The sequence below is a fragment of the Aptenodytes forsteri genome, unplaced genomic scaffold (genome assembly GCF_000699145.1).
Source record: "Aptenodytes forsteri isolate BGI_AS27 unplaced genomic scaffold, ASM69914v1 Scaffold54, whole genome shotgun sequence".
In the NCBI taxonomy this organism is placed as follows: domain Eukaryota; kingdom Metazoa; phylum Chordata; class Aves; order Sphenisciformes; family Spheniscidae; genus Aptenodytes; species Aptenodytes forsteri.
In genome coordinates this window covers 17,824,773-17,837,625 of record NW_008796044.1, presented here as the reverse complement: position 1 = coordinate 17,837,625, position 12,853 = coordinate 17,824,773, and the positions used below count along the sequence as shown (strand labels likewise).

The 12,853-nt window shown below is 44.2% G+C and overlaps 1 protein-coding gene across 1 annotated transcript in view; it reads right to left on the bottom strand.

Annotated features, from left to right (window-relative positions):
- Positions 1-912: 912 nt before the first annotated feature.
- Positions 913-12,853, bottom strand: part of LOC103904586 (solute carrier family 22 member 4-like) — a 26,651-nt gene continuing 14,710 nt past the window's right edge. Inside the window, 6 exon segments of the mRNA XM_009286080.2 lie at positions 913-2,124; positions 3,352-3,487; positions 5,897-6,079; positions 6,748-6,962; positions 7,972-8,072; positions 10,090-10,216. Of these exon segments, the coding sequence (XP_009284355.1) occupies positions 2,049-2,124; positions 3,352-3,487; positions 5,897-6,079; positions 6,748-6,962; positions 7,972-8,072; positions 10,090-10,216 (838 nt within the window). The 3' untranslated portion in view covers positions 913-2,048.

Below are 12,853 nucleotides of genomic sequence, written 5' to 3'. Positions count from 1 at the left end.
AACCCACAACCCTTTTTCTTATTTAAAAAAGGAAAACTAGGTTTTAAGATACTACAAAGTTCAACAGTACAAAAATATTTACCTTTTCGAAATACCCAAGCCTACGATCACATAAAATAACTATCAACTTAATATAAAAATCTTCATAAAAATATGGCCACCTATATTTAACCAAGTCCTCAAACCTGTCCTACGCTGATATAAAGGCTTTGTTGAGAAATTTAGTTATGTCTAAACAGCTATGCTATAGATTAACTTTTTAATAAGTAAACCCAAGATTAAATACTGCTGTTATGAGAGAAATTCCAGCTTGAGAAGGGATGAGAACATCAGGGGTCACAGGATGATGGTTGCCTCATGCCACATTACATTTATGGCAAAAGAATAACTGCAGAAAATTAATATGAAAGTAAATAGTATTTCCGCATCCCAAAGAGCAGCTTGAAATAATTGCACAAATTCCTTGCATTTAAATGTTATAAAGCTTTATATTTGTGCTTGAACTTACAGGGAGAGCCTCATTCCTGTGCCAAGTGCCAGCACGAGACAACTTGCCACAAATTTCACATTAGAGAGGAGACAGTGTGCTTTTGTTGGCCCTTACAGAAGGTGAATCATTGCTAATTGTTATTTATGGAGGATAAAAGTCAGTCTGCCAGGTCTGATAGACTTTATGTGGCCAAGAAGTGCATGCACAGCCAATAAATAGAAAAATAAAAGGTACTACACTTTTTTCAAACTATGTAGTGTTCATAAAACAGTAGTAGCACAACTCTAAGCTCTACATTTGAGTTTTCATCCAATTTAGCTTTGCTGAACTTATAAAAAAATGCATACATAACCTGAAGGATTTGAAAAACAGAACACTGGCTTTGTTGGCTTTTTTTGTTTTGTTTTGAAAAAACTGTGGTCCCAAATGAGCCCTTTTGTATTTTTAAGCTGCAGGTGAACATCTCCAGTACAGAACATCAGCTTTTTGCGAGCATCAAATCCCCTTTAAATTTGTAAATGGTACAAAGGTTTTGCAGAGGCTTTTGAAACTGCAATGAGCTTTCTCTGAAGGTACAAACCAATGTGGTATATATTCAAAGGAGAAATTAAATGCTTTGAAAAAAAAACCCAAAAGATCTAAAAAACTGCTTATGACAATATACCATGAAAAACCCGAAAGCTAAAACTGCATGGCACGTTTGGATAGGATCATTGATTTGCTAAAGCCCCCATTTCTTTTGGAAGCGGGCATGGCCCATCAGAAGGTCAGCAAGCTATAGTCCTTACTCGGTGTTAAAGGCTTCCCCCTGTCCCCAAAGACACTGAACATTCATGAAGCCCAAGGATTTCAGCGGGCTCAGGCTTTATGAAAAAGCATCAGCTTTTACAGGGAGAAGTGGATCAGAAGTGGATCCCAGGTCCTGGGAAAAGCAAGCGACATCAAAAGATACTCCGATGTCTTGTTTAAAAAACATGTCCTTGCAGTGAAGTCTACGTCTGCTTTGCTACAACTAAATTCTGATCCCACTTAGTCTATCGGGCTTTGGTCACAGATTTCAAAGGAGGCCGGGATCTTTCCTTTAAGGACACGTGCTGAGATTTTCAAAGACAGACACCCAGCTCCCCTTCATCCAGTCAACACACACAGAGTGAGAAAAAACACCAGCATTACGTTTGCTATCTTTTTTTTTTCTCTCTAAGCAGCTTAGATTGAGAACCTGACTGAGTGGAGTCATTGCTGCATTACTCCTAAGGCTCATTTCTAGCTTACTCCTCGAATCAATCATGTTCAGCACGTGCAGGCCCCCATTTCTCAACAGGGACTGTATCTGCTGACAAACCCCAGGTATCAGAACACTGAATTACAGACTAAGAGTCCTACGGGAGTAGACAGCATCTGTTCAGTAAACTATGTATTGGGGTACAGTAGCACAGGGGATAACAACTATGGTGCAGTAGCATTTACTGTTGGGTTTTGTTTGTTTTCCTCTAGCAGAAAATGCATTTTGAGACGATCTTGGTCTTCTTTCAGCCCCTCTGAGAGCATGCATCTTTCTTCACAAGGGTGTTACCAGAACTTTAGGACTCTCCTTTGAATTCCTAGTGCCAGTGGTTTGTTGCCGATTTCTGAAACTGAAAACAAGTAAAAGACTGAGAAGCTAGACAACATTTTACTGCGTGTCTTCAGACACTTCTCCTTCCTAATTAGCACCGCTAAAATAACCATGTTACACTACCAATATAAACATTAGAAAAAACCCGAGTGCTCTGTAAAATATGCCTTTCCGGATGGCAGAAGCAGTGCAGCAAACACCACTTGGTACTTGACGTGACTGCAATTCAGTTACTTAGTCTGTTTATGCAAGAAGACTGCAAAGGGAATCTGGTTTGACTCTAGGATTTCTAGCTACAGTTCATCAACTGCAAAGCCAAAAAGCCATAGGGCAGAGATGTGAGAAGTCCCTAATAGTGATAAAAAGCAGCATGCCCTTCTCAAGGAACCTGGCCTGAGAATTCTTATTCTGGAAGCATAATGACAGCTCCTTATACGGACCAGGAATTAGATACAGGCAATTCCAGCTATTGTTGCTTGTAAGGGCAAATTCTGTTCCAGTACAAATTCTCAGTAGGCTGGATAGTAGCTATGCAGCTGCACTTTGGCTAATTCAGTTTCCCTCTGCTGCTCCCAAGAGTTTTCCTCCCACGACAGTTAACTCGCCAACACTGGCCACCTCCACTGCACCAGCACGTGCACAGATTTCAGTGGAGATGTTTGCTCAGGGTACCTTAAATAGCAATCGTGGTGGGGCAAGAGAACTGTCACTGCTTATAGCTAAACAAAATAAACCAGGAGAAAAGCTGTCCTGGCATGTCTCTAGCCTCCCGAATTAAAGAGGCTACAATATTGAAATCCTGTGTTTAATTTGGAGCAGTACCTAAGAGTAATTTGGAGTTAGTACCTAACTTACACAAGAGTAAAGTGTTTTGTAATGTAAATCATCCTACTAAATGAATAGTTTAAATGAAGAGTTAAGGAGAGTGAATCATATAAAAGGATTGAAAGTGTTGGGGGATATGAAGCAACAGCCTCAAAGTGATGCGAAGGTCAGCCTTGATTTGCGAGTCCCCACTTTCAAGCACATCAGCTCTCAGGTTCGTTCAGAGATTCTGGAGAAACTGCGTAATGTCAATGTCTGTCAAATTAACAACAACAACAACAAAAAAATCTAAAGGGCACTTTGAAAGCTTTGATGTTTTGCAGTGAATCTGATTAAACATGTTTACTGATTGTGAAAAGGGACTATGTAGAAAGAGGTCCTGAATTCTTGTGAAGCATGGGATGAATGAAAGCCGCCTTACCATTTCACCTTCAGCATTTGCTCAAAGCTCTCAGGCAGGGGCTTGCCGTAACTCTCCGGGAGAAACAGGGTAAGGATCCCGATCAGCACAGTCAGGCTTCCCATTAGGATATATGGTAGGAATCTGTCATAGGCACCTGACAGAACACAGGACATGACACCAGTACTTATACGTCCACAGTCAATGAACTCGTGTAAAATTTATATTCCAGGCATCGCTGTAACGCAGAATTAATTTGGAATAATTAGCCGAAATCTTTGTAAATACCAAAGGTGAATCCAAACCTGAGCTACATCTAGTATCTGCTAGCAAACAAAGGGATTTTTCAATTTTAAAACTACAACGTACGCTCTAGGATGGTCACCACCTACCATCAGTTTCATGCCATCCCCCATGTTCATGCAGCAGCTAATAGGTTTTTGTACACTTTCAACTGGGATAGCCAACATCTTTGCAAGGTAACAGCTCTGCGGGGGTCACTGCTGGAGTCTTCAGTACTACACTGTCATCAGGAATCAAATCCTCAGTTAAATAATTCAATGTGAGGGAATAAAAATGCTCATAAGCAACCAAGCACTCATCAGCTGCCTGGGATTGTGCATCCTCCTGATCTTGTGCAAAAGAAAGGAAGAGACTGATGGCAGCTGAACGGGCTGATTTCAGACTAATGGGCCATTAACGGGGGAACCCTGAAATACCTTCCTTATTGCAAAGGGAGAAAGCATCAGGCCTCCTGTGACAGACAAGAGGCTCTGACCTTGGTCTACTCAGAGTATTATTTTGGACTAGAAGGCAGCGGCCCCTGCCAGCAGCCTCAAGCTAGTGCACAAGTATTTGCGCAGGATGCAAGATCTTCAAGTCACAATAGCACAGCAATGAAAAGGTCTTTCAGTACAGGGATTAGCTAGGAATTAAAGTATTTAAGGTAGAGAAAGTACTAAACTGGACTTGACAGCTTTATTTTTTAGTTGGGATAGAGCAGTGTGCTTTATAATGTACAGAATAAACTAGGATTAAAGTGAAGACCCCTGGGTATTTCACATAGAGCCAAAGTTTGTGATTTGATCTCTTCTGTGTTCATCAGCTGGATGAACTGCAAGGTCCTAATTTAGCTGTAGCAAGTATCAGCAGCTGATGAGTTGCTCCTAAAACCTCCTAAAGTTTAGGAAACTATTCTGATGACTGGAACAAGATTGTTTAAAGGCTGAGCCTATGGAAACCTGGGGGAGAAAAAACCAACAGTAAAAACTTTATCCTGTCTACATCTCTCCATTACTGTTACCTGTGCTGCAATGGAGACCCAAGACCCCAAGGAGCATCACAGTCATGCTGTCCCTTTTACTTTACATTTGCACTGTACAAGTATGAAATAAAGACAATGTATATTCATCATTTTTGGTACAGTGTGTTACAGGCACACTGGAATGCAGAGGTGAGACAACAAACGTGAGTACAGATAGCAGTCTCCTCTCTCCTCTCCCCTCTCCCGGCATGGTGAACCGGCATTAACCCCTTAGCAGTGCAGTACACCAGCAATGCTCTGCCGGAGTCAGCAGTCACACTCATTTTGTATCAAAGGTCTCAGCAGAAAGCAAAACTTGCTAGGTGCAGGGGAGAGCTGCATCGGGTCCTCCAGTGATGGCAGAAGGAAATAAATCACGTGCGAGTGAAAGAAACACAAGATTGAGCACTGGACTGAGCAGCCGGTATTCACAGATACTTCCACCCTTAATCCCCTAATCTCTGTCACCCTCTCCTGTCTGCAACATGAGGATCATTTCTGTGTACTTTAAAAAAAAAAATTAAAAAATTATCAATTAATATTTGTGCAGCACTCTGATGGTAATGAGCGTCAAAAAAAAGCCTATGAGGAAATCAGTAATTCTGTTTACAGACCAAGGCATGAAGAAAATGAAAAAGCAAAATGAGTGCCGAGGTGCCTGGCTTAGTAACTCAAAAAAAAAAAACCAAATCACTTCACGAAGGTCACAATTAAACACACTCTTGTGCTGCTTAATCTGCATGTTTTCCATGTATTGCTTTAGAGAGCACAGATTCAGGGGCTGTTTGGATTCCCTCCTGGTTCATCTGCTCCTGACATACCCATCTCGGGATGCGCATGAAGAGTACAATGCAATGAACTTCCTACTGGCGCTTACTTGCTAGATTGCTTCTTGTTACACTCTCCTGGGAAACTAACTGGCGTCCCAGGGGTAATACCCATTGCCAAGACGTGACCAATTATTATCCCAACCACTCCGCTTTATAAACACCATCTTTGTCTTGGACCAGCTCGGACCCGCTCCGGTGCTATACGAACGGTCCCTCGCCTCAATAAAGGACAAAAGGGCCTTATTCTTCTGTGAAACCCAAAGAGCTCCACTCCATTTCTACAGTGTGTAGCAGTGAACTCAGACCCGAGGCGAGAGAAGGGACTTAAAAGGCAACAAACGAAGGGACTTAAAGCTGAGCCTGCACTGCCGAAGCTCAGATAACTTCTCTGGGCAGTAGTGTAGTGCAAGGCAAGAAATGCAAGATGTCTCACCCAGGTAAACAAAGTAAGGAGCAATGATGCTGCCCAGCCTGGAAGCCGTGGAAGTAGCTCCCACTGCCATGTTTCGCACTAGCGTTGGGTATAGCTCCACATTGTAGACATAAAGCATTGAAAATGCAGCTGTGATGCCAAATTTTCCAACCATCACCAGGCCAACAGACAGGACGTTAAAATCTGGAGGAGAAAAAGTAAAATCAAGGTGAATAAACAACCCCCTGTGCTTATTACTTGTATTTCTTCTACATCTCAAAAATCATATCACTGTTTTTTCCTAGTGGTGGTGATTTTGGTTTTTTTTTTTTAATTATACAAGGTATTAGCCCCATCCCTAGATGACTTGGCTCCAAACTTCCCACTGAGTGTAATGCAGATGCTCAGGTTATTTTGTACTTCGCAGATTTTGGTCCTCTCCCAGTAAAACAGCATTCTTGAAATGGAACAAAATTCTGGATTATACAACAACAAAGCACAAGCTTAAATCCACCCCTTTTTCGCAAAAACCTGCAGAGGTTTACACACAGTGAAATCTGGCAGACTTGCAGGTTTTTTTAGCCTCTATGCACAACCAGATAAATCACAGTACACTTTTGGCTCTCATTTTACAAGCTGGTTCCCCGGACTATAAAAAGCTCAGTAATTTGACACAATAAATGAGAGCCGTGCATGACTCAGCATATACATATGCATATAAAAAGAAAAACACGGCTGCAGGTGATCAGCATAAACTTGACCTCAAATTCCAAATTTGATCGTGGCTTCCAGTAATTTTATGGAACTATTAGATAGTACCGTAAAATACTTCTAACATTTTATATACTTAAGTCATGTATTGAATCTTGTACCTGCAGGAACCAGCTGAATGAAGAGGACAACACCTCCCCCTAAAAACAAGGTGCCAGATAAGGAGTAGCGCCGAGGGAGGGAGCGGAGGAGTAGCCAGGCAATCACGTAAGCTGGAACTTCAATAACAGCCGAGAGGAAACAGTTGACGTGGGCATTTCCATGCCAGTTTGGAGTGCTGAGGGACAGGCCAAAGTAACCAACCGACGTGAAAAACCTGAGAAAAGCAATGAAACCAAATGATTCCAGGCGGTCTCTGAACGCCTCCAGTGTTGCCTCTGATGTTGTTACAAAAATAGAATGTCGCAACACATCACCACAGGCATCGTGGCTTAAAAAAAAATCTCAGTGGCAACCCCATCTTTCTAATTCTGCCATCCCTTCCAGTGTCATATCCACAGCGGCTTGAAGAGAGCTCTGATTTCTCTGTCCCTCCTGCATACACTATACCAAGTAAAAGGCTTTGTGGAAGTTGTTCACAAAGGCTTTTCACTGCAATGGACTCATTAACGGCACAATGAAATAACTCTTGAAAGCTTCCCATGCCAACTACGTTCCTACTTGTAGCCAACACCAGTGACAGGATCTCCCACCCTCAGCAGTTCCGTTACATCTTATTTAATCTTCACAAGAGAGCTGGATGTTCGGGTTTCAAATCTCAAGAGTGCCTTACTATGGCATGCCAAGTGTGCTAGCCAGTTCCTTTCTGCTGGGGGTAATAAGTACAGAAAAGGGTCCCGGTTTGTCTATACGGTATTATTGGGTCCTCATTCCTCGTGGCTGCCCAGGCAGGGACCAGGATCTCACTGAGATGGGCACTGCACAGAAACAGAACAAAAACGCTGGCCATGGGTCTGGTTCTTGTTATGTTACTGAGTTGATGCCTCTGCTTCAAGAAGGACATTTCTCTTCAAATAGGGATTATAGAGATGGGAGCTTCTTAAAAAAAAAAAAACAACACAGCAGCCGAAAAGCAACAGAATTTAAAATACACAAGTTGTTAATATGGTTTCCTAACTATTTTACATCTGAGTCGAGGCTACTGTCTCTATACTCTTGTGTATTAATGCAGTGCGGGTGCAAGGACATTGAGGGCCGTGTACTGGCCAAGGACCGTGTGTAGATGGGCTCCGAGGCTGAGACTTATTATTTAAACCTGTGGCATGTGCCCTCAAATCAGAAATTGTTCTATTGCCTGGGTACTGTAGGAATACACATTTCCTTACCACAAAAGTAATGACATAATAGTAATAGTTGCAATGTTTCGGGTTCGAAACAGGTCCAGAAGGATAGCCTTCTGCTGCTGCTGAGGCTTCGAATCCTGCATCTGAAGGAAAAAGGAAAACAAAACCAAAAAAATTCCCACACACCTAAGAGCAAAACAACCGCTGCATACCCACAAGTTTGGGCAGTTATGAAGTTACGACTCTATCAGGGGGTAACTAGCCAGCCCAAGGGCCGCTTCTGCACCAGGGAGGGCGGTCCTTAGGTAGAGCTTGTCTCTGCACCCAGCTGTAGTCCGCGGTAGTTTCCAGTTTTTTGTTAAAAAAAAAGGTGGCACTGAGACACTGCACCATGCTGACTAATTAAAAAGGAGTATCAGCTGACAAGAAAGACGCATTAACACTTCCTTAAGGATCTAACACAGTACTTCCAGGAGTAACCTCATTACCAAAGGCATTTTTCTGTGCACTGTCCACTCAACTCTCTTCTGTTCAACCTTCACAAACGGTGTGAAATAAATGCAGAAGAGCGCCCAGTTTTGCTGCCTGCCTGCTGGCGCTCTGCCAGAGCTCGGTGTGGTGGCCAGGGCGCATCACGGGAGCATCCACCACCCCAGATCAGAGATGGAAGTTCCAGTTTGAGGCTTGAAGCAGGAATTCTTCTGGATGGCGTGAGGGTGCCCTTCTGCCTGCATGGAGAACCCTCGCCCTGGCGAAGCCAGTACTCATGGCCAGGCTTCCCTCCAAGTCCAAAGAGTGAACTGCCCTGGCCCTCCCTATGGGGCTACCCAGGAGATTTCCCTTCCTAGAAGAGAGGATGGTTTCTGAGGAATGTCTTTCTAGCATTCCGAGGAATGTCTTCCTACTTCAGTCGAGGACTTAATGTGCAAACATCATCCTCAGGCTTTTGTGGACAGACACTTCGGCACGCACGATTCCCTTGAAGTAAAGGACAGCTGGAGCTGCTGCTTGGTCTCAAAAATATGCAGGAGTGATGAAAACTCATGTGCTGGAGCCTGAAAAAGTCATGTCCAGTATGAAAGACATCTGAACTCTGGCTGTGAAGTAAGGAAAGTGCTTTTCCGTGATTTCTGTAGGATGAGCTTCCCATAGCTGCAACACGCACTTGAATTTACACTAGAACACACACTTGGAAAAGAGATCTTCAGCAGCCCAACCAAAATTTAAGCATGACATTCAAGAGATGGATCCTGCCCGCAGGAGGTGTAGCACGCAGCATCTCTCTCCTGCAGATACTGCAAAGGAGCACACGGTGCTTTGCTTTCTGCTCTATCAGGAGACATAAAATGCAGGTGCTAATACACGCAGTAAAGTAAGATCTGACATACAGACACGCGGTCATTGCTGACGCAAGGCTGGAAGCATTGCTGGTTTCTTTGTACAGTAACAATGTGCCTCTTCAGCAGGAGCTCCGGAGAGGGCAGAGCCACTAGAGGGGGAGATGAGCACAAGAACCAGCCGTCCTGCTGCGGCTGTGCTGCTCCCCGGCTTGCTGGGGGACTAGGTTTGTGCTAGGCTTTCTCCTTTTAACCAATAAATTTGAAATACGAGAAAAAAAAGGCCTGCGGAAGAGCTTATTGTTCTTCACTGCCTTTGCTACAGTCACGCTTTTCAAGTGCCCTTTTAACACTCAGGGGCTTTGACTTGGTTTGTGCAACCTGAGGAGTCCCTTGGGGCTCCATGCAGCCCCGGCACACGTGGGTGTCGATTCAGGGTCCCCTGCGCAGCCCCCCGCGAAGGGCTGCTGTTAAACCGCAAACCGCTAATACTGCGCCAAGCTGAAATGGGGACAAATGCATCTTCCTCAGGTCTTCTCAGTGCCCGAAGGATGAAGCAATCTGGGTCACCCTTGCTCTGAAAACCACAACCAACCACTGCCGAGGAAGAGAATTTTACCATAAAAAACCCCAAACAAACAAAACCCCCTCTGGCTTCTCATTTTGAACTCGCTAACCCAGCACTTACCTCACGCCAGCAGTCACTGCCAGCCTGTAAGAGCTGCTGGTGCAAACCATTTCTCTGCTGGCATTTCCCAACAAGTCAACTAGCCAAAGGGGGAAACTGCTGGTGAGGTAAAGTACTGGGACGCATGAAACATACCTCTGTGGTGTCAAAAAGCACGGCTGGGGCTGGAACGCCATTTATTTTTGCAGCCTTTCGGATAATAACTTCTGCCTCCTTATATCTTCCCTGGGAGATCAGCCACCGAGGGGATTCAGGAATGATCCTGCAATAAGTTTCAGAATAAATGACTCAACGTTTTCACAAAAGTAAGAAGTTATTAAAAACACATGTATCATTTTTATGAGTTACGCTCTCATCTCACAGATTGCTTGCAGCAGAAGCCAGTCAGCACAGAAGCATATGGGCAATGTAATTCACAGATTTGTCCCACTGGGATCAGTGGGAGAATTCAAATACATGGGACGTGTTTATTCTCATGCTGAAGTAGATGCACACGTGGTCCCTTGTCCTGGGTGGTTGTTTTTTAAGGAATAATTGATGTCCACCAGAAGAAAACAGATGTCACCAGATAGACAGCAAAGATGGGGGTAGCTTAACCAGTGTTGAGCAAAAATATTCTTAGGAAACTGCACATGATGTGGAAATGCTTTAAATATGCACAGGGTATATTTAAAGGCTCTGTGACATAGGAATCTTATATACAAGCCTCACAATTTTACCACAACTCTGAGGCAGGCTCTCCCAGGCAGAGGACAGTGGCAGTGTCCCCTTGCAGTTGATGACATTTTCTAATCAATTCCAGGCATGCGTTGAGTGAATTAACACCAAACACAGGACAGAAGATCTCACCTTTCCTTAACTAAATCCTTTGATCTTAACAGCTGCTACCTTCCTCCCTTTAGCCAGCAGCATTTTTTCCTCTCCTTGGAAAAAAGCAGGTCAGACACTCCTTTTCTGATGAACTCCCTAAAGGACTGACCCAAAGCCATGTCAACGGTTTTCAGCGTCAGATGATTTATATCAGATCGTTCAACCACTAATGTGAATTTCTGTGAGGTGAGCTGTCTCCACTGCTCTTCTTTGTGGGCAGGCTGAAGAACGCAAGACTGCAGAGAGAATGCTGGGAACCTTCTGGAGAATTTGGAAGAGGAATGAATAAAAGAGCAACTATGGCACGGAGCAGTGGGATGTGCAAGTCACATCGCCCGTGGAAGCAGGGGGTCAAGATGCCCAAATGCCAGCTAATACCAACCTGCCTCAGCACAGCTTTGCCGGTGCACTTTGATCCCCATCTACCACCACATTAGCCCCAGACTGGAAGTGCCATCCGTGGAAATTTTTGGCATGCTTTACGATGTATGCTCTTGAAAAGCACCGAAATTCCCACCAAATACATTTCAAAGCAGGACTCCGAAGCCATGCCCTGGGGACAAATTTCATGTGCCTCATAGTGCCTGTTCTGTAGCAGACATCTGAGAGGCTTCCACCCAAAACCAACCTCCCCAAAGAGCAGCTGCTTCGTGCAGAGGGAAATGCCACTGTGTTGAAGGAGTTTGAAACTTTTCAAGTTAAAGCAAATTAACCCTTAAATAGAATCAGACTATCTTTAAAGTCAGATGATAGCAGAGGTGGAGCTGAAAACCATTTTAAAGGTTTGAAGATAAAAAAAAACCAAACAAACCAAAACCATCAGCAGAGACTTCTGACAAGACTGAGATCTGCAGGAGGTCTTTTAGACTATACAAGAGTGGGTCTAAATCACTTAATTGTGATAAAAGTTATTAATCTCATCAGTATAACTGTTTCAAGATAATAGGAAGAAAGGAGTTCCCCAGATAAGACTAATATGAAAGGAAGGAACTCTTTTTGTTGCAAATTATCCTTATTTTAAGAGTGTGAGTGATACCTTGCCTTTTCCTTCCTATTTTCTAAACACCTATCTCTTCAGAAAACCACAGATGACCAAGGCAGCAACGGAACAAGGATATCTGCCCTTCTTCAGCGCTTCTGTCCAGCTGAGAAGAGCAGGGAGTTTTCCTAAACTGTTTTTTTTCAGTCCCCCAGGGCAGAGCATCCATGGGCAAGTGAGGGTGCACTTACCTGCCCACCAGTGCATTAGAGCAGAGGTGGGTGAATGCAATGGAAAGATGAAAGAAAACATAGACTCAGCCACCAAGAAGACAGCGTGGGATGGCTCAGAGGAGCAGGGTAGGGAAGAGCCAACCTCTGGCTTAGCCAGATAGAGTTACTATGGGCTGAAGGAGCTCACAAATCAAAGTCCTGCTCCAGCAGCCAAAGGAAAGCCTGGGAGGACACACGGCTCCTGGCACGCAGAGCCTAAGGGAGAGCTATGGTGAGCTCCTGGCCCGGTGAGCTATGCCAGCAAGCACCTCTGCTTAATGGCATGTAGTGCAATGAACTGCTTAATGACATCAAGTGCGATAAACTGCCAGCTGCTGCGTGCCGAGTGAACGGGCTCAGCCTTTCACTGAGATTTTAGTACCAATCAGCAGGTGAATCCGCATTTACAAATGGCTTAAAGAAAAAAGCAAGGAAGAAAAGTTAGAATAAATCGCCCAGTGGTACTATGGGGGTAAACCTAGAGGTGGTTAACGGTGTCCAGTTAGGAGTCAAATACAGAATTCCCAAGCTGCTCTGGAAAGCTGGTGAAAAAGTGGCTTCGAGCACAGGGCCAGCACCAGCGAGGCTCTGCAGGTAGTTAACTTGACTTAAAACTGGCAAAAAAAACCCAAACAAAAAATCCCCCCAGCTCCCGCCTCAAGGCAAAGCCTCCTCACATGGCAAACAGGAAAAAAAAAAAAAAAAAAGAGGAGAAACGGGACCCCCCCCCCCCCCCACACCCCCCCCTTACCCCGCCCCCGCCGCGGGGGGGCAGCAG